Source organism: Salmo salar, chromosome 06 (genome assembly GCF_965601325.2).
Source record: "Salmo salar chromosome 06, fSalSal1, whole genome shotgun sequence".
Classification (NCBI taxonomy): Eukaryota; Metazoa; Chordata; class Actinopteri; order Salmoniformes; family Salmonidae; genus Salmo; species Salmo salar.
In genome coordinates, this window is record NC_138296.1 from 39238826 (window position 1) to 39266153 (window position 27328).

At 44.4% G+C, this 27328-nt stretch overlaps 1 protein-coding gene across 6 annotated transcripts in view; it reads right to left on the reverse strand.

Moving 5' to 3' along the window:
- Positions 1-191: 191 nt before the first annotated feature.
- Positions 192-27328, reverse strand: part of LOC106607176 (histone deacetylase 5) — an 83583-nt gene continuing 56446 nt past the window's right edge. For 3 of the 6 annotated variants that reach the window (XM_082976558.1, XM_082976559.1, XM_014203844.3), the window contains 23 exons: positions 26253-26548; positions 25940-26084; positions 25591-25699; positions 25121-25254; positions 23944-24075; positions 22826-22938; positions 20062-20181; positions 16166-16403; positions 15835-16040; positions 15373-15675; positions 12673-12826; positions 11602-11735; positions 11253-11373; positions 9282-9331; positions 8930-9037; positions 8635-8690; positions 8326-8413; positions 7983-8200; positions 7695-7813; positions 7238-7371; positions 6954-7038; positions 6666-6831; positions 192-6436 (listed from right to left, as the gene is read on the reverse strand). In XM_082976558.1, coding sequence (XP_082832684.1) covers positions 6397-6436; positions 6666-6831; positions 6954-7038; positions 7238-7371; positions 7695-7813; positions 7983-8200; positions 8326-8413; positions 8635-8690; positions 8930-9037; positions 9282-9331; positions 11253-11373; positions 11602-11735; positions 12673-12826; positions 15373-15675; positions 15835-16040; positions 16166-16403; positions 20062-20181; positions 22826-22938; positions 23944-24075; positions 25121-25254; positions 25591-25699; positions 25940-26084; positions 26253-26516 — 3237 coding nt within the window. In that variant the 5' untranslated portion in view covers positions 26517-26548 and the 3' untranslated portion in view covers positions 192-6396. The remainder of the gene's footprint in view (positions 6437-6665; positions 6832-6953; positions 7039-7237; positions 7372-7694; positions 7814-7982; positions 8201-8325; positions 8414-8634; positions 8691-8929; positions 9038-9281; positions 9332-11252; positions 11374-11601; positions 11736-12672; positions 12827-15372; positions 15676-15834; positions 16041-16165; positions 16404-20061; positions 20182-22825; positions 22939-23943; positions 24076-25120; positions 25255-25590; positions 25700-25939; positions 26085-26252; positions 26549-27328) is intronic. The other 3 variants (XR_014392667.1, XM_014203846.3, XM_082976557.1) reach the window with 3 other exon arrangements.

Genomic DNA, 27328 nt, shown 5'->3' on the forward strand with positions numbered 1-27328 from the left:
GGGGGCCCCACCATATAAAACACATCATAAGCCATGACAAAATGTGTACAATTGCAGGAAATTCACTTTAAAAACGCAAACTGAGAAGAAAAAAAAATACTTTAAAATAACCACTCTCATCCACTTTACTATTTAAAGCCATGTATGTTATCCCACAACCAACACAGTAAATGAAATATTTTTACTCTGTGTATTGGAGCAGTGAATCGCTTTATTGAGTTTGACAATTAACAGGCCCACTTTAAAAAAAAGAAAGAAAAGATACTCAAATAGGATGTCACAACATTACAATGAGTAATAAAAAAGGGCTTTAAAATTTACACAAAACCTGAAATAAAACAGTAATCAGACTCAACATTCCCTTTAAGATCCTTGCTAACCCACAAGGTGGCGTGTGCACAATGCAACTCATGAAAAAAATTCTTAGGGACAGCGATTTTCATCCATAATAGTCACAGTAATAGATTGCTCAAATAGCGTGTATTGCACATGTGTACACATATATGCACTTATACACGTGAGTAGCAATTAGTATAAACACATTTGTATTGTCGCAACAGGAAAGCATTTGAAAGAACACATGAAATTAAGGAATGTGCTTTGATCAATTCAAAAACGTCTGCATTAGTTATGACCAGAAGAGAGAAAGAATATTTAAAATATAAGGTAAAAGACGGTCACATATTCAAACATCCAACCACAGAAAGTGGAGATTGAAACACCAGCGCAGTGGAAGGACACAATGTAAGAGACACTTCTTTCCAAAGTCAAAAAATATACAATTACTCTTTGAACCTTGACGATCATAGGTCACTACATATACACAACGTATGAAATATCAATAAATATACATTATTTACTGAATAGCAAAATAGTGTGGCAGCAACAATAAAGCTATCTTCAATGGTGGATAAGTCGATATAATTTACAGACTTGGACGTCTTCCAGTATCTGTTTAGACAGAAAGAAAATATTTGCATGGTTGCCACTTGTAGTAGTTGTTTTGTCTAAGGCAACACACAAAAACATTTCTCTATTCTGTGTAGACTTTCTTGATTTGAGTGTTGTTTTTTTTGCTGCCCCTCCAACATACCCACAGGAAAAAAGCTGACCTCCAAAACACACCTCAGTTCAATTAAAGAAAAAGGGTAATTCTGTCATCTCACCCACGGGACAGCCCAATAACCCTGCCATACAAGGTGGAGGTACAAAACTATGCACCAAATCTCAAATGGTCAATGATCTACATCAAAACATTACAAAACAAGGTCACAGTAGTCCCATGTACTGCAAGCACCCCCCCCCCCCACACACACACACACCATAGCCACATGTAAAAGGAAGTAGGAACTGCTGTGTATATTACATATGTGAGTACAGTGGCAACCACCAACAATTTCGCAAGTGAAGAGTGTTTCAATTCCTACCCTGGTGACATGATTGTGACAACACCGTGATTAGAGTTCGGTCAAATGGCAAATGCCTGTTTTTTCTGTGACATCAGGTCACATGTGCTCCGCCTGGGAAGTAGTACCACTGGAGAACAACACAGAAAGAACAAACCATGGTCGGTATGACAACGGGAGCTATAAGGGGTAGTTCACTCACCATTCAAAGTTTCAGACCACGAAGGTGCTCTAATGTCAACATGATTCCAAGTCCCACACCATTGGTTAAGTAGATCCAGCTATACCGTGTATTCGGAAAGTATTTAGACACCTTCATTTTTTCCATATTTTGTTACATTACAGCCTTATTATAAAACTACACACAATACCCCATAATGACAAAGCAAAAACAGGTTCTTAGATTATACATTTTTTGTAAAAACATAAATATCATATTTACACAACTATTCAGACCCTTTACTCAGTACTTTATTGAAGCAACTTTGGCAGCAATTACAGTCTGGAGTATGACGGTACAAGCTTGGCACACCTGTATTTGGGGAGTTTGTACCATTCTTCTCTGCAGAGCCTCAAGCTCTGACAGGTTGGATGGGGAGCGTTGCTGCACAGCTATTTTCAGGTCTCTCCAGATGTTCGATCGTGTTCAAGTCCAGGCTCAGGCTGGGCCACTCAAGGACATTCAGAGACTTGTCCCGAAGCCACTCCTGCGTTGTCTTGGCTGTGTGCTTGGAAGGTGAACCTTCACCCCAGCCTGAGGTCCAGCGTGCTCTGGAGCAGGTTTTCATCAAGGATCTCTGTACTTTGTTCCGTTCATCTTTCCCTCAATCCTGACTAGTCTCCCAGTCCCTGCCACTAAAAAAAACATCCCCATAGCATGATGCTGCCACCACCACGCTTCACCGTAGGGATGGTGCCAGGTTTCCTCCAGATGTGACGCTTGGCATGCAGGCCAAAAAGTTTAATCTTGGTTTCATCAGACCAGAGAATCTTGGTTTCATCAGACCAGAGAATCTTGTTTCTCATGGTCTGAGAGTCTTCAGGCAAACTCCAAGCGGGCTGTCATGTGCCTTTTACTGAGGAGTGGCTTCCGTCTGGCCACTACCATAAAGGCCTGATTAGTGGAGTGCTGATTGGACATGTGGAGTGCTGCAGAGATGGTTGTCCTTCTGGAAGGTTCTCCCATCTCCACAGAGGAACTCTGGAACCATCGGTTTCTTGGTCACCTCCCTGACCAAGGCCCTTCTCCCCCAAATGCTCAGTTTGGCCGGGCGGCAAGCTCTAGTCTTGGTGGTTCCAAACTTCTTCCACTTAAAAATGATGGAGGCCACTGTGTTCTTGGGGACCTTCAATGCTGCAGAAATGTTTTGGTACCCTTCCCCAGACCTGTGCCTCGACACAATCCTGTCTCAGAGCTCTACGGATAATTCCTTTGACCTCATGGCTTGATTTTTGCTCTGACATGCACTGTCAACTGTGGGACCTTATATAGACAGGTGTGTGCCTTTCCAAATCATGTCCAATCAATTGAATTTACCACAGGTGGACTCCAATGAAGTTGTAGAAACATCAAGGATGGTCAATGGAAACCGGATTCACCTGAGCTCAATTTCGAGTCCATTAGCAAAAGGTCTGAATACTTATGTAAATAAGGTGTTGAGGTTTTTTATTTTAGATACATTTGCAAAAATTCTAAAAAGACCAGTTTTTGCTTGGTCATTGTGTGTAGATTGGTGGTAATTTTTTTTTTTAAATACATTTTGAATAAGGCTGTAACGTAACAAAAAGTTGAAAAAAAACCCATCAAGGGGTCTGATTACTTCCCGAATGCACTGTATGCTTGAATCCCAAATAAATGGTAAAGATGATCTGATTTCAACATTTTAGACAGTGCCAGTGTCCAACTTTCCCATTCATTTGGGATTGGAGCATAAAGCGTGATCTACTTGAGATGGACATGGCGTCATATAGACTTAAAATGACAGGGCTGAAAACCTCAAACTTATATTTTGGATTGAACTAGGCTAGCCCTTTGTGTTTCATATGAAAAAGGGTAACTAGTGAGGGAGTTAGGCGTTGACACCCTTTTAACGTTCATGAAAACGTTGTCACTATAGTTATTACAGTATGTAGATAAGTTCAATATACAGTTGTGTGACAAAGGGACAAAAGTACCTTACGATGGTGAGTGGACAGGGAGAGAATTAAATATATGATTACAGGGAAGAACTCTATAGAAATAACCTATTCCTTAATGATAGTTTTTTATCTCAATAAAGAAAACAGATGCAGAAGACTTGGTCAGTGTTATGTTACATTGCTTGAAATAAAACAAAATGATCAATGTAGACAAGCTCTGCACCACACATTATCTTCTGAGAGTATGCTGGTTAAAGAGATTCTCCGGTACTTTTGGATACTTAACTGGTAGTTCTGAAAGTTGTGCTAACGAGAAAAAAGTGGCCCCCGACAATTGTGTATTACATCACATATGTGCAGATATGTGCACCATGTCATTGATCTCTCTCTGCTGTAGGTGTACCATGTACATTTCGCTAGCTGGCGAAGGGCTGAAGCTCATTGGTTTTACTCAAATTGCTAAGGGGCTGGCCCAGGTGGGGGAAAATGCCACAGCATAGCATCCAAAAAAAGTGGCATTTAAACTAGGGATTGCGTAGCTAATTGAGGTAAGACAGTAATTCTCCTAATTAATTATGCATGTATGAACTACACATTGACACATCCAGCCCAAAGCTGGAGGTTTAAAAAAATACTTAGTAGTCGTCAAAGTTCCGGAGTATGTCTTTAAGGGAGGTGTCGGTTACCATTCTCTAGTAGATATACTTGATTTGTATGAATCCCTCAAGCATGATGATAGATTGTGCTAATTCCCACTGAAAAATATATTTTCCAAAGACCTCTTTGCATTTAATTTGTTTGATCATACGTGTCAAGTGCAAACACTTTCAATTGATTGAGAAATATAAATATTGATAACAACAGAGACCAGATAACACAGCACCTGGACACTAAGTCAAACAAAGGGTTTATGACAGCTGACAAGTGGGCAACAGTTGAGGAATTGGGGTATTGCAGTGTAAACATCTAAAGTGGTGCTGGCTCATGGTTATTTGCCAAATGAGATCGATCCACATATCACCAAATCACAATTTCTGTTCTCTTTTTTTTGTGTGGAAAAAACAAATGGCACTTAGAAAAAAGGACAAAACATTGATAGCAAAACTAACACTGTGTGCTTAGGTGGCTTTAACATTAAATGTTTTTTTTTTTTTTTACTCTTCTCAAATGTAATATTCATATCCAATTTGATTGGATTAACACTATTATTGTCATTATTCGTATACATCTTATATTTTATTTTTTACAAAATAAAACGTTTGTTAAAAAAAAAAAAAGTGACCAAGTTCAGTCCTTCCTCTCTAAATAAATGGAAAAACAATGAGTTTGTTATTGAACCGTTTCAGGTTGAAGGGTTTGCCAGAGCAGAACAGGATGCAGTATTTACAAGTGACAGGAAGTGACATAGAAAAAAAAGTTGGTCGTTGTAGCGTTCAAATTTCCTCACAATCATACCGTCAGCCGCATATGTACGGGTCGGGATTGATAAAGGACGCGAAAAAAACCTCAGTTGTTAAGGCCACACAGACCTTTGACCTAGAGTATTACATGAACCCAGAAAGAGAGAGGACATAGGAGTAGAATCCTATCTCTGCGGAGATAGCTGAAATGGTGTATTCTCTGGAGGAAATTAAGGCATTTTGAAAGAAACAAACATACAAACAAAACAGACATGAGAGTAACAAGTGTGTGGATTTGTCTTTCTGTCCTGTGTTCTGCTAAGTGGTGGTGTAGTTGGTGTTAACAGGGATATTTAATATAAAAGGCACCAAGTTCTTCTAAAAACGTCTTTCTCCAGTCTCATGACCACCACAAGTCTCCCAGTCGCAGCAGCGCGCGAGACAAAAGGTTTATAATCCAAGCATTATTCCACAAAATCCTTCCTCGTCCAATCCATGGGCTTCCATTACGCCAAGCAGTAAATTTGATTCTGGGTATGCATGTGTCCTTTTTTGATAGTCCAAAGTAGAAGGGTAAAAACCACCTCAAAATGCATTCTGTCTCATACAAAGTGGAGGGAGCTGAGACTTCCTGAAGAAAAAAGAAAAGGCTGTATTGGAGAGATATGTTGTCTCCTTCAGCCAGTAAGTCCCCCTTGGCAGGCTCCACAGCTCGACCTCCACTCCACAACCACAGCTGATATCGGATACAGTGAAAGGAATATACAGTATTTATATATATATGCAAATATACATATCATATATGTTTGTGTGCTTCTTTGAACAGATTATTGAATAGACGCATGAGAATACCAAATGACAGACAAAATAGGAACAGAGGTACGCATGCTCTGAAAGGAAGAGCATTATTCATTGATACAACCCCATTGTTGTTCCGCTGTTGGGAACTTAGTGTGTATAGTATAATGCGGGTGTGTTTGAGTGTATTTGTGGCTGTTGAAATATTTTTGCTGCTTGTTGGCTTTTTCAGTTCTAATGTTCCTGAAAAGTATAAAGTATGACAAGAAATGTACAAAGCTTCTCGGGCCTCATAGCCGAGGTACCCTCCTGGATCCACTGCCTTCTGCTTACAAAAAAGATTGAAAGAAAAAAGCAAGACACAGGCTTCTCAAAAGGTCCCGCCTCTTCCTGCTTCTCCACCAATCACGCATATCTGCCGCTGCCCCCTTTAGGTCAGTGTGTGTGTTCCCGCCTCTCCTCTCCCACACACACACACACTAACAAACTTACCTCAGTGAGTTGGAAAGGGAGGCTAGCACAAGTCCATCAATCCTCAGAAAACGGAAAGAGGTGAGGCGAGGGCTGGAAAGAGGAGAGGATGACAGGAGAAGGCTAGTGCCGAAGGACGTGGAGACAAAGGTGTTGCGCTGTCGTGACAACTCTGTTTCCTCCTACAAGACAGGCTCCTCTTCCATTGGCTCTTCTGTAGACCTGCAGGTACACCAAATAGGAAACAGCATGACAGACATTAGCCTCTTAGTCATGCCAAAATAAAAGCCCTTACCAACGAAGGTCGGGCAAAACGTATATGATAAGTATACACCATAACAAGTCTCAGTAGAACTTCAGGCCCACAGCCTTGTGAATGAATCTGATGTCTTAAACAGCCATTCCAAAACCACATAAAATCCCCAAAAGAGTGAATGGTGCAGGTGTTTACCTGCTGGTCTCCGTGGAGACGGTGGAAGCGGCGGCCTGCTCAGTATCCACGGTAAGCGATGCCATGGCGGTGACCGTGTCGGCCTCGTCCTTCTCTCTCCGCTGGGCATCCATTAAGGACTGGCCCACCGTGGGAGCCAACCTTTGGAGAGAGCTCCAGTGTTTACCTGCAGGGAGAGAGAGAGTCGTGTCAGTTAAGGTTGACGTGATACACATGACACAAACACAACTAAGTGCATATGTGAAGGTAAAACACAATGATCATTTTGATTTTAGCAAACTAACTCACTCTGTATCTCGATGACCCTCTCCAGAGAGGCAGCAGCTTTTGGACAGGGCTTCTGTTGCAGGACAGCCTGTGGCAGGGGGTCCAACTGACAGAGAGTGTGTAGAGGGTGAGAGAGTGTGATTGTGTGAGACAGAGTGTAGAGGGAGAGAGCGAGAGAGATCGACAGGTTGGGATGTAAAAACAAAGAATTTCCTCTCTGAAGAATTACATCCATCTCTACCAAATGACATGTAGTGTATGTGACATCCCGCCACTTTCCCCTCCTATAGCAGATGATGTCATACCTCATCGCCGAGCAGGGCCGCCACGCAGGACTCGGAGGCGTCACAGATGGCCGTGAGGTCGTGACCTCCTTCCAGCGCCAGGACCACACGTCCCCCCGCCAGCTTCATCAGCTGCTTGGTGAGGTGGCCGAAACCTGAGGATGGTTCAACACTGTACTGACCCTGTACTGAGTATAATCTGAGTAAATCATGAATTGATGTAAATAGGAGAGGTCTAGACGGAAAATTTAGTTTTGTGCAGGTTTATGAAGTAAAGGCCCCATGATAGGAAATAATTGAGGTACTTCAATATTCCTATGGAATCTCTGGCTTTTCTTCTAGTGGTTAAGTACTATTCTTCCAGCAGGGGGTAGTAGTGTATATACAATTAGCTGGAGGACCCTCTTATAAAAGCACACACTATGGAAAAGGCTTGGCAGAAAAACTGACACGTAAAACGGAGTAATGTTCAACTTACATTTAGCAGTGACGTTGTATCCTCCCAGAGGGGACTGGTGGCCCTCCACGGCATCAAACCCAGCAGACACTAGGACCACGTCAGGGGAGAACTCGTTGGCTATAGGCATCACCACCGTCCTGTATAACAGACAAGATGGAGAACGACATTTTAATTTCATACGTTTCCAGACCATCTGCAAGAACTAAGCAGCGTGCAAATTGCTAAATAAGCAGAGCCTGTTCATATGAATGAAAGATCAGTGCCAATGTTGCTCCTCATTCAGCTAATGACCAACAGACTCTTCACCTGAAGGCAGTCAGGTACTCCACGTCACCCATGGGCGGTTCTACGCCCCCTGTCCAAGCGATGTTTGTGTTGAAGCCAACACCAGGTCCAACCCCCACCTCTTCAGGAGCCCCACTGCCGGGGAAGAAGTTTCCATCGTCGTAGCGATGCATGGAAATGTAAAGTACGTTGGGGTCGTTGTAAAAAGCCTGCTGTGTCCCGTTACCATGGTGAATATCCTGGACAGAATGGATATGTGAATAATAATACATGACCAGCATTGATCACATAACGTATGGTATATGTTTTGGTATCATGACAACACTAGCACATACAGGGCCTCGCTAACATGCGACAAACTAACCCAGTCCACGATGAGGATCTTGCTCACTCCTAGTTTCTGCTGTAGCAGCTTGGCTGTGATGGCCACTGAGTTGAAGAAGCAGAAGCCCCTGCAGACAAAAGACACACAAAATAAGTCCATTTTTCTTTTATCAGCAGAAAACAGGGAGATTGTTTAAGGCCACTGCCCAGTAGCTACTCAAAAGGGACGCTTGTACCAATTATTGTATCAACCATAGCACACGCCATGTCTCTATGGAACTGAAACCAACTCACTTGAAGCCCCCTAGCCACTCCCCTGCCCTACCCATGATTCCCTGGGTGTACTCACATGGCAGTGGATTCCTCAGCGTGATGGCCTGGTGGACGCACCACGGCAAAACCGTTCTGAAATGGAGAGAGAGAGAAACAGTTTGTGATAAAATGTTGAGTAGGCCTATCCATCAACAAAATCAAGTGATGAAGTGCTTATTGATCAGGGTACTACTGGTGTCCACCCATGAACAAACCCACAGGGTATATTACATGATTATTACATATTGTTCATTTTAAATTAAGGTGAAAGGTTGCCCCTGACAACTTTCAAATCAAACAGTAGTGGAACGGAGAGAGGCAGGTAATGTTACCTTCAGTTCCCCGGCGGCCACTTTGAAAGCCAGCTCGATGACGCAGCCAACAGCCATTCGGACAGCGCCAGAGGAGTGCATCTCGTTCCACACAGTGTCACTGTCCACCTGCAGAGGGCAATAGAGAACACACTCATCCCCACCCTGCTACTGTTCTTTTAACACTGATAACATGATGACACTGCTGTAGGTGATGTAATGCTCAGCTTTGTGCTGCTTATGTTGAATGAATATCCTACAATTAAACTGCATGACATTTTCTGATACTGTATTATTATCGAATCTCTACCTCTAAATAAAATATAACTGTAACTCCATTATAAATGGATGGATGGATAGATGGAACACTCACCCCAATGCCTCCACAGGGCAACACAGCATACATCTTCTGACTGATTGGACCTTAAGGAGCCAATCAGGGAGCAAAGGTTAGGTTGTGGTTTAAACAAGTTAAACACCATTTAGCCATATTTCCACATTTTATGACACACCTTTTAGCCTTCCTAGCAGGGAGTTCTTTTCCCAAGATGCTCGGGATACAGTGCATTCGGAAAGTATTCAGACCCCTCGACTTTTTCAACATTTTGTTAAAGCCTTATTCTAAAATTGATTAAATGTTTTTTTTCCCCCTCTTTATCAAGCTACACACTATACCCCATAATGACAGCAAAAACATTTATTTTTTATTTTTGAAAATGTATTTAAAAAACCCCTGAAATATCACGTTTACATAAGTATTCAAACCCTTTACTTAGTACTTAGTTGAAGCACCTTTGGCACACCTGTACTTGGGGAGTTTCTCCCATTCTTCTCTGCAGATCCCCACAAGCTGTCAGTTGGATGGGGAGCGTCGCTGCACAGCTATTTTCAGGTCTCTCCAAAGATGTTCGATTGGGTTCAAGTCCGGGCTCTGGCTGGGCCACTCAAGGACATTCAGAGACTTGTCCCGAAGCCACTCCTGCGTTATCTTGGCTGTGTGCTTAGAGTCGTTGTCCTGTTGGAAGGTGAACCATCACCCCAGTCTGAGATCCTGAGCAGGTTTTCATCAAGGATCTCTCTGTACTTCGCTCCATTCATCCTTCATCATGTGCCTTTTACTGAGGAGTGGCTTCAGTCTGGCCTCTCCACCATAAAGGCCTGATTGGTGGAGTGCTGATTGGACATGTGGAGTGCTGCAGAGATGGTCGTCCTTCTGGAAGTTTCGCCCATCTCCACAGAGATGCAGCACTCTGGAGCTCTGTCAGAGTGACCATCAGGTTCTTGGTCACCTCCCTGACCAAGGCTCTTCTCCGCCGATTGCTCAGTTTGGCCGGGCGGCCTGCTCTAGAAAGAGTCTTGGTGGTTCCAAACTTCTTCCATTTAAGAATGATGCAGGCCACTGTTTTCTGGGACATTTTTTGGTACCCTTCCCCAGATCTGTGCCTCGACACAATCCTCTCTTGGAGCTCCACAGACAATTCCTTCAACCTCATGGCTTGGTTTTTGCTGACATGCACTGTCAAATATGGGACCTTATATAGACAGGTGTGTGCCTTTCCAAATCATGTCCAATCAATTGGAGTCCACCTGTGGTAAATTCAATCAAGTTGTAGAAACATCTCAAGGATGATCAATGGAAACAGGATGCACCTGACCTCAATTGAGTCTCATAGCAAAGGGTCTGAATACTTACCCTGTTTACGTATCTTTTTTTTTATACATTTGCAAAAATGTCATTATGGAATATTGTGTGTAGATTGATGAGGAAAAGCTTTTAAAATCCATTTTAGAATAAGGCTGTAACATAGCATAATGTGGAATAAGTCAAGGGGTCTGAATACTTTCCGAATGCACTGTATAATTGTTTTTTTTACTATCGATGTCTGCAAGTCCTGTTCTGCTCAGCACCACACAGAGTGAACTCACTTTGAAGTGTGTGTGTGTGTAGTCAACGGCTCAGTCGCTGCAGTGCTGTTTTGCAGCTGATCCAGTCACACACCCCCCCCTCCTCCTCTTCTATGAGACCCAGCCTAGCTATGAGTCCCAGCCTAGCTATGAGTCACCCAGGCGGGGGTGGACGGGCGTCTGGGGCCCTTTCCCCTCGACCAGCAGGTCTAAAAATACCCCCCTGCGCCTGTCAGGGGAGCTAAGCCTTCGAACAATCCACCTGAATGCGTGTGAGTGTGTGGGTGGATGGAGGGGAGAGGGGCAGTCACTACTTTCAAGGATGCTTGTGGCAAATATTGTTTCCACCATTCGAGCAAAATGACTAGGGAAACACACACACACACACACACACAAATATATCTGAGGAGTAAAAACATGAAGAGATGAGGTTAGGCACCTAAGAGCTTCTTGCTGTCTAGTTTCTGTCTGTTGAGGGGACTGGTGCCGTACAGCAGGGTGTGGTATTCTGAATGCACAGTCTGGATCTCGTCCAACGTGGCCTTCCTCCCCCGAATCCTCTGTACACGGTAAAGGAAAACACAATACATCAATTTCATTCAGGGTTATGTTGTATTGCTAATTGGGAAGTGACTTTTAAAATGAGCTTGAACTAATAATGGATAAAGCTCATTTTCATCTCCACATATAGCTGCCACTCTTGTTTAAGTTACTGAGAAGAAATTCTCTTTGGAAATATGGAACGGAGCTGGTCGCCATTCTAGCTGTAGTGTGCAGAGAGCCCTCACCTCACAGCGGCCCAGCAGCCCAGTCTCCTGCAGCCGGGACCACACACTCTGGATGCGGCCGGCGTGCTCTGGGTGGATGTGCGTGTTCCCACACATACACTGGTGCTTCAGCATAAAGGTGTCGTACACCAACCCTGAGAAGGAGATGATAGGAGAGGCAGAGAGAGAGAGGGAGAGAGAGCGAGAGAGCGAGAGAGCAAGAGAATGGAAAGAAAGGAATGGCGTGAGTGAGACGGAGAGAGAGAAAGATAAGGGAAAGAAAAAGATGGAAAGAAGGAGAAAATGTAGCTTTTCAAGGCAGGGTAGGAAGAAGACCAACTTCTCTCAGAACAAATGGTGACCACACCGTTCATAACCCCATTACCCAGCAGGTCAGAGCATGCACGCAACCATGTCTATTTAAAGCTTATTTCCTGCAATTCTACACATTTTGCTATTGGTTGCAAAGACAATTTCAGTTTTAAAGCAATTTTTTGGGCAATTCTATACATTTTGCCATGTCTAATGAGTATTCGTGATATTTAAGTGACTAAAAAAGTACAATAATATCTATGGGCTAAAAATACGAAATAAAAAAACGTTAGCCGACATGGGCTACTGTATCTGGACATTTCTGACAAGTTAGAAATAGCTCTAAGGTATACAATGACTGACATGACAAGAGGAAAACTGATGATGCACTACCCAATTTAGAAATTGCGCCTTGTGCATTCTACTATTACAAATTTCAAGAGTAAGTTGAAAGCCGGACTGAGTACCTGTCGACCCCTCGCCACGCCCCACAGTTTGGGAACCACTGACTTAGTCAACACATCCTATTCTGCAGGGCCAATTGACCATGGACTGGCTAGGGGAGTGTTTGTTTTCTGTAAGTGTCTTTTCTAAGGCCAATGGCTTTCGTTAGAGTTTAATGGGGATTCATTGCTAAAGCTCTACCATCTACCACTATGACAAAAAAAAAACAGAGATTCAGATCGATAACTAAGTTGAGGCAGTTTCTTTCATATTGTTCAATGGATCCTGATCATCTCACTTTGAATGTCATCTGTTCCAAAAACCAAAGAAGCGTACCTGTAGTGAAGAGGTGCTTGATGGGGACCTCACCCATGGGAGCCCCCTTGATGCTGGCAGTGGCAGGGGAGGACTGGGCCCTTCCCAGAGGTCTGTGGGGCATGCCCGAAATGGACAGGGACGCCTGGAACACATTGAGCTGTTGCAGGTGATGCTGGTTGGAAAATCGGGGACAAAATAACAGACATTTTGAATACCAACTAAAGCTTTGAATAATGTCTTTCATCATGAGACACTGCCTGGACTTCAGTGTGAGGGAATGGACTTAGTAAATAAAATCAGCTCTGTGGCTTTCAGTGTTTACATCAGATAGAAATACTGCAACCTTGAGAGAGAAGTGACATTTCACAATAGCTGCAACCTGAATCTGCCACCTCAGGCCAATGGAACGAGGGGAAAATGGGAGGGAGGTGGAGCTAAATTAAGCCTGTTATAGACTAAATATGGGCCCTGGGTAGAAACCCAAAGGCAAACACGTATCCCCATACGAGCCTCAAAAGGCAGGGCAGGACAAGGACCGAGCCTTCCCAACAGCCAAAAGACTACTCTGACAATTCCCGAGCTGTAAACAGTGGCTGAGCTAACGGGGCTCTGCTTTCTGTCAATGGGAGAAGCACTACACATCCAGACAGGAGCTGTGTGAGCTCTAGGAAAAAACTAATGCGACAGACGCTCCTAACAGAAATCAAATGACAAGGTTTACGGTTCTTATGCATCTTTTTTTTAACTGCGGACGGTTTGTTTCAAGACCTTGAGGATGGGAGCCGAGTTTACGCTCGCGGACGCACACACACAGGTCCAGGAGGCCCACACCTTGCTAACACCTTTTTAAACGAGAGATCCTAAGGCAATGCGGGCTCTCTTATGCGTCTCTCTCACTGTCTTTTCTCTTACCATTGCACAGGGCGGCTCAGATCCATTTGTATTCAAGGCACCACAGCAGACAAGTAGAGCAGAGTCAGAGGGAAAAAAAAAAAGTTCCGCGGGGAGGCGGTGTGTGTGCGGGGAGGCGGTGTGTGTGCGGGGAGGCGGTGTGTGTGCGGGGAGGGGGGGGGGGGCCCTTCCGTGTCCCTGACTCGAATGCCAAAATAGGTTTTTAAGGATGTCGTCGCTACAGAATGACTGCATACACCCCTGCTCCCTCCCTCCCTATGCCCCCCATACCCTAAAAACTCCTCTATCCCCCTAGCCCGTCACAACAGAAATAGTACTGCAGCAGCCTAGCTCCCTGGTGGGTGGTGAATTGGTGTAAAGTGCAGGGGGAAAAAAAGGGCTGGTATGGTGAAGAGAGGGGGGGGAGAGAAGGGTGAGGGTGGGAGGGAGAGGGGAATGATTCACCAAGGAGAGATGAGTCACAGATGAGTCCATTCACTGAAATGAGAAAAAAGCAGCAAGGGCAGGGGAGGGAGGGTGTGTGAGCGCACGTTGAGGGGGAGAAGACGCAGACTGAATTCTGATGCTTTTCTCTCCTCTGATATTTTTTCTCAATGGTGTGTGGGAGTAGGAGAGAGGTTTATTTTATAATCTCCCTCGCTGCATTGGATCTTCCTCCCTCCAACGCACAAACAGCATTTCTTAGAGGAACGTGACCACAAAACATGTCCATTCTTTCCCCCTCTTTTCAACCTTACGTATTAATTGCTGTCAATGACCATAATTTAGAGCCAAATATGATAACCAACAGCAACATAGCCAACTGTGGCCGTTTACTGTATATTATAATGTTTAGGTCCTCAAAAGAGTATGAGGCGCTGATGAGTATCCAAATGCATGTCATCAACTACTGAGTAGAGTAGCTCGGCCAATGACAGCTAAACCCAAATTCAATCCATCTTGGTTACCTGTAGTAATTAACACATATATTTTTTAAAATAGGCCACTTGCCCTTTTGCAACTTTTGTTTAACAACTTTTAACTGGAGCCGCTTATCCTCTTGGTAATTTGTGAAAGAACTGCAGGCGATTCATTCTCGAGAGCTTGTTCCTTTATTTCCTGCTAAGTGCAATGGATGACTCACAGGTGGGTGGGAATTAAGGCTCTCGTTCTTCTGTAGGGAGCTATGATGATGCCTCGCACAGCGCAGCCACTCTGCCCTCCGAGAGGGGATACCCTTTTCTAAATCACCAGGCCCCCGCAAAATTCAACCCACCACTCGAACTGGGTGTGAACGCCAATCTATGTAGCCACATCGCTAATGATGACGTTGCTCCCTTTTCAACTGCATAGCCTTTGCTACTGATCTTTTGGTAGGTCATTTCTGCAATCTACACCCCTCCCTGGAGCGATTGGTCATTCTAGACAGTTTCAAGTTATAAATGGCCCATTATAAGAGGTACAATGACGAATTAAGTCACTAGGCTAGTAATCACAGACAGACGTCACTGGAACAGATTTGGAAAGTTCAGCAACGAATGGGGTCTGAATATTTTTACTACACTGTTAGGAGCAAGTAACAAGCATTTCGCTGCACCCGCTATAACACCAATAAACTTTGATTTGATTTCAGCAGAATTAAGGGTACAGGGTAAGACAATAAAACTCATGGTTTATAAATAAACAATTTGCACCTCTTATTGGCTCTCTGATTTTCTTACAGAAAGTCATCTTAATTAGTGTTAAACTTGCAAGGCAATACATTTAGTTTCTCTATCAAAGTAAAATTAAATACAAAATGTAAAAAAATAAATAATCTGCATTTACTTGGCCGTAAGGTACGCCCTCCTCATCACACTCCCTCAGCTCGATTGCCTCGTCTTCATCATCCTCTTCCTCCAGGTCGCTCTCTGTGCTCTCGCCCTTCAGGGGGGTCAGCAGGCGTTCTGAAGGGGGCGACGTCTCCCCTGACTCTTCCTTCTGGAGCCTCTGCTCCTGAGGACGCCCCTCCCCCAGACGCTCAGACCCCGCCCACTCCTCCTGCATCTCCTGTGTCTCTGTGAGCTCCTCCTCCGTCTCCTCGGGGTGGGTGGGCGGTTGGCGAGGAAGCTCCACCCCTTTTGACAGAATCTGGTGTGGTTGACAGATAGCAGTGTCTAACTCTTCCTGCCACATGTACAGTATACTACACCCCCCAGTCCAGTCCAGGCAAATAGCATACAATACTTTTTTACCGGCAAACACAATCATAACCTCTAATACTGTAGTGTTTCTTGTGGTGCCCCCTACCTTGTTGAGCTGGTACTGCTTCTGCTTCTCCAGGAATTGCTGGTGCTGCTGCTGCATGACGAGCTGCTGCAGGGCCTGGGGGCTCTGGGGGAGGGGTGCAGACTGTGTGCGGCTCAGGGGCCGGTGGCGTGGTAGCTTGTTCACCGTGCGCATACTGTTGGACACCCGCTCCCCCGTCACCAACGGCGACTGACCGTACATGGGGACTGGAGGGAGGAAGAGTCAGAGAGATGTGTTTCAGACGAGGCAGTATGTATTTATCTATATTTACCTGCAAGTAGGACGCTCTGCTGGCAGGGATAAGAGTATAAATATATGTTGGTAGATGGACCTGAGAGGAGGGCACTCTGCTGGCGGGCCTGCTCCAGCAGGAGGACGTGTTGCAGTAGGGAGGAGTGACTGCTGTGGCTGTTGGGGGCCTGGGTGGAGTCTAAGTCGTGTTGCATCCCAGGTGGCAGGCATGATGCCGGCAGGGACGAGGTGCTGACAAACTTGCCCGTCAGAGCCCCGCCCTGACGCATGGTCTGGATGGCCTGCCTCTCCGCCTCCTGCAACAGCTTCTGATTGGCCTGAGGATGGAAGGGGGGTTAACTAAGTCAGAATGTCTACATCAGAGGACAACTCTGGTTCAGGGGAGTGTGTGCTGATTTCTATTTGACCTCAACTCAGTGGGATGGAACAGGTTCAGGCAGTTTTTTTACGAGTACTTGAAAAAAACATTTAAGAAGCTATTTTTAGAACACAAGGCTGGGAAAAAATGTGCACATTTATCTTTATACCAACAGTGACGGGTTCTGACTTCTAAACTTGAAATATTGTTAATCATCAAGTATCCCATGGAAAGGAGAAGGGCCACAGTCTGGTTGTTACAGCAGAAGTTAATGGTCATCTGTAGGAGGAATGTATATGGTGTAGTCAATTAAGGTTGGATATGAGCTAGGGGCTTGGAATGTACTGAGTTAAGGAAAGGCAATCACGTGGTTGTGGTCACTGGTAAGGGTGGAGAGCTGTGGATTAGTGAGGAATGGGGGCAGAGGTCAGGGAGAAGGAACAGTTTATTACCCACATCACTTAACTTCCTGCCTAGCAATAAATATGTCATGTTTAGAGGGAAGGAGGAGACCTCACCTAAATTGGGGGGTGTGGTGTGTCTGTTCAGCTGTCTGACTCGTTGGGTGAATAAACTTGGTTTGAGCTCATCATAGTTGTCCGTGAGTTTATTTACTCTGTTTAATTAGAACCTAACAGCAGCTATGGCTAATTTATTATAACCATTACAGATAACAAATCCTAATTGCCTCACACATACAAACATACAGTTGAAGTCATTAAAACTTGTTTTTCAACCACTCCACACATTTCTTGAGAACAAACTATAGTTTCGGCAAGTTGGTTAGGACATCTACTTTGTGCATGACAAGTAATTTTTCTAGCAATTGTTTACAGAGATTATTTCACTATCACAATTCCAGTGGGTCAGAAGTTTACATCCACTAAGTTGACTGTGCCTTTAAACAGCTTGGAAAATTACAGAAAATAATGCCATGGCTTTAGAAGCTTCTGATAGGCTATTTGACATCATTTGAGTAAATTGGAGGTGTACCTGTGGATGTATTTCAAGACCTACCTTCAAACTCAGTGCCTCTTTGCTTGACATCATGGGAAAATCAAAAGAAAATCAGCCAAGACCTCATAAAAAAAAATTCTAGACCTCCACAAGTCTGATTCATCCTTGGGAGCAATTTCCAAACGCCTGAAGGTACCACGTTCATCTGTACAAACAATAGTACGCAAGTGTAAACACCATGGGACCACGCAGCCGTCATACCGCTCAGGAAGGAGACGCGCTCTGTCTCCTAGAGATGAACGTACTTTGGTACGAAAAGTGCAAATCAATCCCAGAACAACAGCAAAGGACCTTGTGAAGATGCTGGAGGAAACGGTACAAAAGTATTTATATCCACAGTAAAACGAGTCCTATATCGACATAACCTGAAAGGCCGCTCAGCAAGAAAGAAGCCACTGCTCCAAAACCGCCATAAAAAAGCCAGACTACGGTTTGCAACTGCACATGGGGACAAAGATCGTACTTTTTGGAGAAATGTCCTCTGGTCTGATGAAACAAAAATAGAACCGTTTGGCCATAATGATCATCGTTACGTTTGGAGGAAAGGGGGGGGGGGCTTGCATGCCGAAGAACACCATCCCAACCGTGAAGCACGGGGGTGGCAGCATCATGTTGTGGGGGTTGCTTTCCTGCAGGAGGGACTGGTGCACTTCACAAAATAGATGGCATCATGAGGAAGGAAAATTGTGGATATATTGAAGCAATATCTCAAGACATCAGTCAGGAAGTTAAAGCTTGGTCCCAAATGGACAATGACCTCAAGCATACTTCCAACGTTGTGGCAAAATGGCTTAAGGACAACAAAGTCAAGGTATTGGAGTGGCCATCACAAAGCCCTGACCTCAATCCTATAGAAAATTTGTGGGCAGAATTGAAAAAGCGTGTGCGAGCAAGGAGGCCTACAAACCTGACTCAGTTACACCAGCTCTGTCAGGAGGAATGGGCCAAAATACACCCAACTTATTGTGGGAAGCTTGTGGAAGGCTACCCGAAACATTTGACCCAAGTTAAACAATTTAAAGGCAATGCTACCAAATACTAATTTTGGGCATGTAAACTTCTGACCCACTGGGAATGTGATGAAAGAAATAAAAGCCGAATTAAATCATTCTCTACTATTATTCTGACATTTCACATTCTTAAAATAAAGTGGTGATCCTAACTGACCTAAAACAGGGAATTTTTACTAGGATTAAATGTCAGGAATTGTGAAACTGAGTTTAAATGTATTTGGCTAAGGTGTATGTAAACTTCCCACTTCAACTGTGTGTGTATTTTTCTTTTCTTCAGACAATAAAAAAAAAAGGTGCTTTTTAAAGTTGATTTATTGAAACCGTAATATCAAATGGTTATATTATATCGTGGAACACAATCTTCAAAAAGGCAGCAACCTCAGCAGTGGCGCTTGCTTGTAGAAGCCTGTGTCTGTGCAATGGCAAAGCATTGTTTTGTTAATTTAGCAGGCAAAATGCTCTTATTTCCCAAACCCTTATCACAAATCAAGAGACCTATTTTATTGTAAAAAAAAAACCACACATGTAAAATAACTAAACAAGAATATTTTTCCAAATAAAAAAAGTGATACGCATCTCACGTCTGGAACAGTTATTCTCACAGAGTGATAATTTGAAATGGGGCTCAATTTGGTGAGGTGAAATATTTTCAGGGTTACAAACCAAAATCTGACTTCTTTTCGATATACAGACATTCAATTTTGTTAAATCAGCCTGTTCTTTGGAATTTTCCAAACGGATTAACAATTCCACATTGAACACTGCATGGGGATGAATTACAGCCATGACATCTGTTTGGTGAGTAGGCCTAATGGTTCTGATAAATGTTTAGGGGGACTATTGCCTAGGCTTAATGATTCTGATAAATGTTTAGGGGGGCTATAGCCTAGGCTTAATGATTCTGAAATGTTTAGGGGGGCTATAGCCTGGGCTTAATGATTCTGATAAATGTTTAGGGGGGCTATAGCCTAGGCCTAATGATTCTGATAACTGTTTAGGGGGGCTATAGCCTAGGCTTAATGATTCTGATAAATGTTTAGGGGGGCTATAGCCTAGGCTAACCAATTCTAAATGGCACTAGTAGTTCACAAAGTAGCATAAGTGGAAAATAGACAGGACACAATCTTTCCAAAACTGCAGTGCTCGTTGTTGGAACATATTTCCCTACTTCAGCCAAGCAGTCCATTAAGAATGTGATAAAACTGTCGTCATTTGGCAAGGAATGAAGCTTGTGTATCCCATCAGTTAGATAGGTTTTTAATAGGCATTTGTTTCTGTAGGCCTAATGGGAGCTTGTGTGTGCACTCAGCACATGTGTAGAGGGAGCGGTCGAAACACAATTGAGCGAGTGAGACACGGAAGGGAAAGGGAATTTATGGAGAAGAACGATGTGATGCTTGGCTTGGTTTTCTTTTTGTTGTGCCTCGCAAATGCACATATACAAATTGAACTCTAGAGTCAAAGCAAATTAATGTTGTCTTCAAGACAACATTTTGATCTCTGGTTAAAGATGGAGTTTTTACATCCGTTCGAGTACTCATGCCTTTCCCGAGTTTGTGGTGTTCAGAATTTCAGTCTAGTACTCACGGTGAGGTGCGAGTTGGCTGGCAGGCCCAGGGAGATGTTGGGCAGCGAGGGGGATGTGTAGAGGCTCAGCGGACTGACTGTCCCATCGGCGTTAAGGGTCTGGTGGAGGGACCGCAGCTGCTGCACAGAAAAGAGGGAGGAAAAAGTGATTGAGTGAGAGAGAGCGTGTGAGAGGGAAAGGGCGAGAGAGCGAACAGAAGAGGAGCAAGGGAGACAACCAGCGGTGGTGTTTTCCAGAGAGGGAGAGAGACAGAGTGAAGTCTTCCAGCTCACTAAAACATCCCATCAGTGCATGTATATTTAATCTACCCTAGCAACAACTAGAGAGAGGAAGAAAGGAATCCATCTTGTGTTCTATCTGACCCTCTGCAGTATAAACAGATAGGACAGGAGCTCTAACCATAGTGTGACTCATTCTTTCAGCTCGCACAACATATTTCTCTCCAGAGGCCGCCGAGGCTTCCAGTTCCCTTTGAACAAACGGCTGTTATTTAATGTTTGTGCAGGTGTGCTAGCTAGTACCATTTCAGGAGCTTTTGTAACTTGCCATTTAGACTTCACCTGGCTAACACTGTACAGAAACCCCACATACTGTAGGCTGTGTCCGAAATCTGTCTTGCCTACTACTTACTAAAAATACATCCTGTTTACTAATAGTACTACATACAATTTAGAATGTACGCTTTAGTAAAAACGAATGCCATAAGCAACGAATATCAACATACTAATCATCCATTATGAGAAGGCATCATCTAATGTGCAATCGCGCATGTTCCCTGCCAGTTCATCTTTGTAGGCCATATTCTGATTATCAGCTGTTGTCAAACACACGTGAACGCAAAAAGACGATACTCTTCCTCAATAGTGTGCAGCGATTTCTACTCGACGAAAAGCCGAAATTAGTATTACATCCTAGAATTTAAAGCATAATACATTTTTGAAATTTCACATACCCAAAAAGCATAGCGTTTAGAACGCAATATGGGTATTTGGACACAGCCATATTTCTCCCTGCCTTGACTTTTTCTCAACAAGGGCCCTTGTCTTTTTCAGCTCCCCCCAGCGAGTGTCAGCCTTCTTCACAGGTTCTCACTGATAATGACGTTATTAGGGGAAGACTGACTCAACAGAATCACGATTGGAAACAGGGAAAATAAGGGAAAAAAGTCACCATGCATCCCAAACAAGGTGTTGATCCATGGCAAACTGCCCTATTTGTTGTTAAAACAATGTCACGCTCTCCTTTTTGTGTGCGTCTGACCATTTATCGGTCCGGATCTTCTGGGGCGGCGATGACGCAATAACGTTCTTGATGGGGGTGGCTATTTTGGAAAGTTGCACACAGCAGGCTAACAAGGCACTTATGTCATCAGCGGTCGACTGTTTCTCCGCTTCGAGAGAATGGCAGTAATCAAGTATTTTCAGGGAGGGAGGGGAGGGAAAATAAATGGTCTCGGAGATTGACTAATGCTTTTTATTTTTGTTGCCCTACTTTTGGAGAGAAGAGAGAGGAAGTATTTTGGGGTGTTATAAAATGGCAGGGGGAAGATGGCTGTAAATTGAGTGTTGAGAGAGCTGTCTAAATGAGAGGACAAATGCTCATTTGAATTCAAATCATCAATCCTGTTCTACCAAATACAAAAACACATTTATCCATTAATTAAAACACAGGTCTTCTAAAACAGATATTTAAAGAGGTAGATATGGGCGTAAGACAGAGTACCTGAGGGCTATAGTGTTCCAGCTACAGCTATTCTGGAAGTAGCCTGACTACCAGGAAAAACTCAAGTCCCAGGGACAAGAACTGGTAGTTCTGATCAGTGAACTGACAGTATGTTCTGCAATGAAATAGCTAAGGCAGCTAGGCCTATATTTATCTTGTCTTACAAAATGAACAATGGATCAGGTTTTATTATCAAAATGGAGGATAGCAGTCATTCAGAACGCTATGGCTAGCTCTCTCCCTCCTACATCCCCTCGTCATCGCTCTCGCTTTCTCTCCCAAGGTTAAGATGGTCCTGGGGCCACTTGATGCTCAGTGTGCATCAGACCAACCCCCCCCCCAGTCTACCAAAGCTTATTTTCAGGCCTTATTCACTGCAGTCAGCCGCTATCCTCTCGCCATAGTTTACAATACAGCCAAGCATAAAGAATAAGCTACTATTAGCCCTAAAGAACACAGTCGACCTAGTCATGTAACACTCCTCATAAGTCCCCATTGCATTTGATCTAGAACTAACAGCAGGGTTGATAAAAACTAAACCAAGTCACCAGGTAGCCTAGTGGTTAGAGAGTTCAGCCAGTAACCGAAAGATTGAATCCCCGAGCTGACAAGGTTTTTATCTGTCGTTCTGCACCTGAGCAAGGCAGTTAACCCAGTGTTCCCCGGGCACTGACAACGTGGATGTCGATTATGGCAGCCCCCCGCACCTCTCTGATTCAGAGGGGTTGGATTAAATGCAGAAGACACATTTCAGTTGAACTGACTAGGTATCCCCCTTTCCCAATCAGAATGGGTTCCATTTGCGTCTGTCTATCAACACTTCTTATACAAATGTGATGAGACATTTTATAAAGCATGCTATCTGTTGGTCCCTGGTACCACAACCTTTTGTCCAAGCAGTAGGTCATGGATTTTGCATGGTGTGTTATAAAAATACAGCAACACACATTTCAGGGGTTATAAAGTTCCATAGAAGGTAGAATTACATTTTTCAGAGGTGAGGCCCCCCTAGCATCCTCCCACAGCCCTCCCCTCTCTTACCTCTGCATGGATGTTGGGGACAGAGCCGCTGGAGCCGTTCTCTGCGATGGCGCTGTTGGAGCTGTTGGGCGAGCTGGGCCCGGAGCCAGGGGCACTGCTGCACATGGAGGACACTGCAATGACAATGGAACAGGCCACTCAGAGACAGAACCAACCCAGCATCCCAAGCAGACAGACACCACCGCCAAAACCCTTGTGTGGTACGGCCTTTCTCCAATCTTGCATCAAACTGTACAAATGTGTGAAGAGAAATGTCTAGGTTTTATCAGGCTGTTTTCTATGAGTATACAGAAAGGTAGAAACAGAATAGACCATCATTGGTGACCTATACATGGAATCAGAGAACTAGGAAAAAGGACTTCCAGACGTTTTTGACTCTTTCAAGAGGCCAACCTTCTAAGTCCCAATCCGAACGTTCCCAAAACCCCGGTTCCCTTTTTCCCTGCTCCACTGCCAGCTAACCCCCCCAAACCCATCCTTTTGTCCTATTCAAGCCTTACGTATTAATCCACACCCTACCCTATAGTCCCTGCTATTTTTTTTGCCTTCAAATAAGTCCCTATATTTAGTCCCAGAAAAGCTTCTGCTTTCATTAGCAGATCAAACGGGCGAGTTAAATCAAAAGCCTCTATAAGCATAGCTTCTGTTGTGGTCTCGAAAACAACCAGCATTTATACGATCTCCCATGTTTACATACTAGTTTCCCGTGACATGGAAATGAGCTAATAGGGCAAACCCTTAAACCTAGCATATGGTAGCTAGCTCCAGTACTAGGTCTGGAAAGGCACTGTGGCATGTGTATATAGCCAACCTGGCTAAGTGGGTTATGTAACTAGGTCCTTCTGGGAAATGAGCTTGAGGTGTAGTGCCGCGCCCCCTCCAGATGTCTACTTTTACCATCAGGCCAGAGTTGAAATGACCGTCTTATGTTAAGTAGGGTGTGATTTTAGATGGTTTATGGTTCACCCAACCGGATGCTTCTCACTGGGGTCGGTTTACAACTATGAAATGGCACAGGGTGTGGAATTCCAGTTGGAGTGTACAATGTATTTGTATGCGAGTATGTAAATGCATAATGGATGAGAGTGTAAATGCATGGTGTGTGTGTGCGCTCTCACCAGAGATCTCGATGGCTCTCTTTTTGAAGGTGCTTATCACTGTCCCGTCCTTCCTCCTGAGCAGAGGACTGCTCCGCCTCTCAGCTACCTTCTGTTTTAACCGCGAACGCACCTTCAGATTGGGCTCAGAGGCTGTCGGAGAGAGCGCACGAGAGAGAGGTGAGTTTAAATGAAAAAGACATACAACAGAAACCGTAACCGAGCAACAGCTCAATGCAGAGTCTATCCAAAAGTACTATGGACGGCTCCAAATGGGGCTATTTATACATCTTATTGACTGGGGACACTAAGACTGAAATAGACATCCATTTGCAACTAACCCCTCCTTCACACAACTGCTTTTTCAGCCCATTGTTGATGCAATGAACGACAGACCAAATGAGACTAATGGAAGTAAATAAAAAGAGGGATTGGACCCCAGGAAGAATACCTGCTGCTTTGGCAAAAGCTAATGGGGATCCAAATAAACCAATAAGGAGGGATGGGAAAAAATAGGAATAGGGGCAATTAAGCAAAAGCCCCAGGTTTAATTTAATTAGCCTCCAATAGCGGTGCTTTCCACTGGACGCCTTGACGTCATACACTCACACTCCACCAGCCAAAACCTTCAGCCCTGATAACATCATGGGCTTTAGTATGGCTTTCATTTGATTAGAAATCAAAATGTTTGAGGACGATCAGAGAGACTGAAGTAAGGAGAATGCACACACTCAGAGTTATACCTTTCAGTCATAATTCCCAGTAAGCACGAGCTAACAAGTCTATGGAAACAATACCAAACAACACGCAATACAATTACATCTAGATCCATGGGATCCTTCAGGATATAGACACAGCAAGCATATATTTAAGCATGTGTCAGGGGTCAGCTTCTCAGACCCAGATTAAGCTTACTGCTGGACTAAAACACGTTAATTGGAAAGTCTCCGATCTCCATTTAGTGAACCACCCCACTCCATCGGCTTGTCTGTGGGTGGGCTTAAATATTTACGTGAGTGAGTGTGTAGCTATTGCCCACCAGTCTTCACCAACACTGCTGTGATGACTCATTCTGACTCATACCAGCAAAGGAGAAACACTAAAATGTACACACATACACACCTACTGTCAGACATGGGTAGGTGCCTCAAAGTAATGCAGACCTGCAACCACACACACGCACAGTGAATCCACTCACCAGTCTTCCGGAGAGGGAAATCGTCCCTGCCCTCGTAGGACCCCAGTAGCGGGGGTAGTTTGTAGGAGGGCGGCGTTCCCGGAGTGTTACTCTGAGGAGGGGAGTTGGGGCCCAGAGAGGTGTGGTGGGCCCCCCTGATGAAGCCATAACAACAGGTAAGATACCAGAATCAGTTGATACTACTTGTGATGTAGACAAGACATTTTCTGACTTGATTAAAACCTCCTTAACCATTTGGCATGACACCCACTGAGGAAGGTAAACAAGTCATACCACTCTCTGGAGTTCCAAGTCTTTTTTAACAGTCCACTCCACGTCAATGCATCAGTTTAGGAGCTCTAAGAGTCCTAGGTAAGCTATAGTCCTTCCTCCATATTCATTAACCATTAACTTCCATGGCTCTTGACCAGTCTGCCAGCTAACATTAGCCAGCCTCAGAACTCAAATTAGATGTCGATGGTTTGGCTCACCAGCATTTCTGGGGGAAGGAATGGTTTAGTCCGCCAGGTGGGCCAGGCTCTTTTTTGCTCAGGAGGAACTCCTGGAGCTTCAGCTTCACCTCTGTACTGGCAATGGCACCTTCCGGAACAAACCATCACAACACAAAGCTATTATAACTCTAACAAAGACCAACAGCAAGGGAGTATGAGGATCTAAACTAGAGCAATAACAGCAGCACTGTATCACTAAGTAAAAGTGTCTGATAAGACATAGCTACCGTATATATCAGTGTTTACTTCCTGAAAGCTTCTCTTCATACATACACCAGATATATACTGCTCAGTGTGTGAGTGTGTGTTCTCTATGTGTACTACTCACTCTCTTTGCCCTTCTCTTTGTTGCGTAGCATGAGGAGCTGCTGCTCCAGCCTCTGTTTCTCCAGCTCCTCATGCCTCTGCTGCTCCAGCTTCCTCTTCTGCTCCAACTCCTGCTGCCGTTTGGCCGCCAGGATCTCCTGCTGCTGCTGCAGGGACGCCAGGGGGAACGAAACCCAGAGAGAGGGGATGTCAAATGAAGCTCAAACTGACTGCCTGAAACTAACTGATCGGTCCAGTGGCGTGTGGCTAAAGACGTTTCTAACCCCACCTCTTGCCCCCCACCCACCAGCCTTCCCAAAGCGTATCCCCATTACCTTCAGGTGCTCCTGCAGCTGAACCTCATGCTGGCGTGTCAGCACCTCATGCTGCTTCTGGAACTCAGCGAAGAGAAGTTGTTTCTGAAGCTCCTGCTGCTGCTTGAGGAGGAGCAGTTCATGCTGCAGTTGCTGCTCCCTCATGGCTGGGTCCACCCCTCCACCTCCTCCGCCCAGGGGTCCCAGCCTGGGATCTGTCCTCAGGTCCACGGGACCGCCGCCACCGCCAACACCCTGCTCACTGCCGCCCACAGGGCTCTGCATCCCCGAGGGGAGAGTTGTCTTCACCTCCACAGCTAGATGGAGGAAGGGGTGGAGAGCGGAGAGAGTGGGAAGGAGACAGGAAATGAAGAGAGTAAAGGAGGGCAAACAGAGAGAAGAGAGGGAGACAGAAGGTAAAGGAGGGGAGCAGACAAAGAGAACAAGAAAAGTTTGTTAAATGGTGATCAAATAAAGGCGAAGTACATCAGTTGTTTCCCCCCCCAATCAGAAACAAAAAACCTTCAGATACTGCGGAAATGGTGAGGTTGAAGTTCAAGGGCTGAGAAGTAATTCCCTTTGATAGTCAATCTAAGTTAAATGTCATTTCAAACATAATACATATATGTCTTTTAGCCATGAGGCTTGGCACAGATCTACTGTATCTGAGTGAAGTCAACAAGGGCACACCGAGTAGGTTATAGAGATTCATTGCAGTGACAACCAGTTTCTGTCCCATCTAATAGAGTGACCCTGGCAACTGACCCGGTCCATCTTTCAGTGTATTACTGCTTTCAGAAATCAGACCATGAGTTCAATAATGTTTGGCATGCTAGCTCTCTCTGGAGCAGTTGCATAACTCCACCATGATGACAGAGTTCAGTGGAGTTGGACACACTACTGTCGTACAGTACACACATCAGGAGGAATAAAGTTTGGGGCCTGCTGGCAAAAGTATGAAGGGTGCATGTTGTATTTAGAACACTTAGGAGAGTGTTTAAGTGTACTATTTTTAAAAGTATGATTCCACAGAAGTGTGTGAGTGCTTATGTGGTCCCTGAATAATTAATCACAGTATGTACATTTATACAGTACAT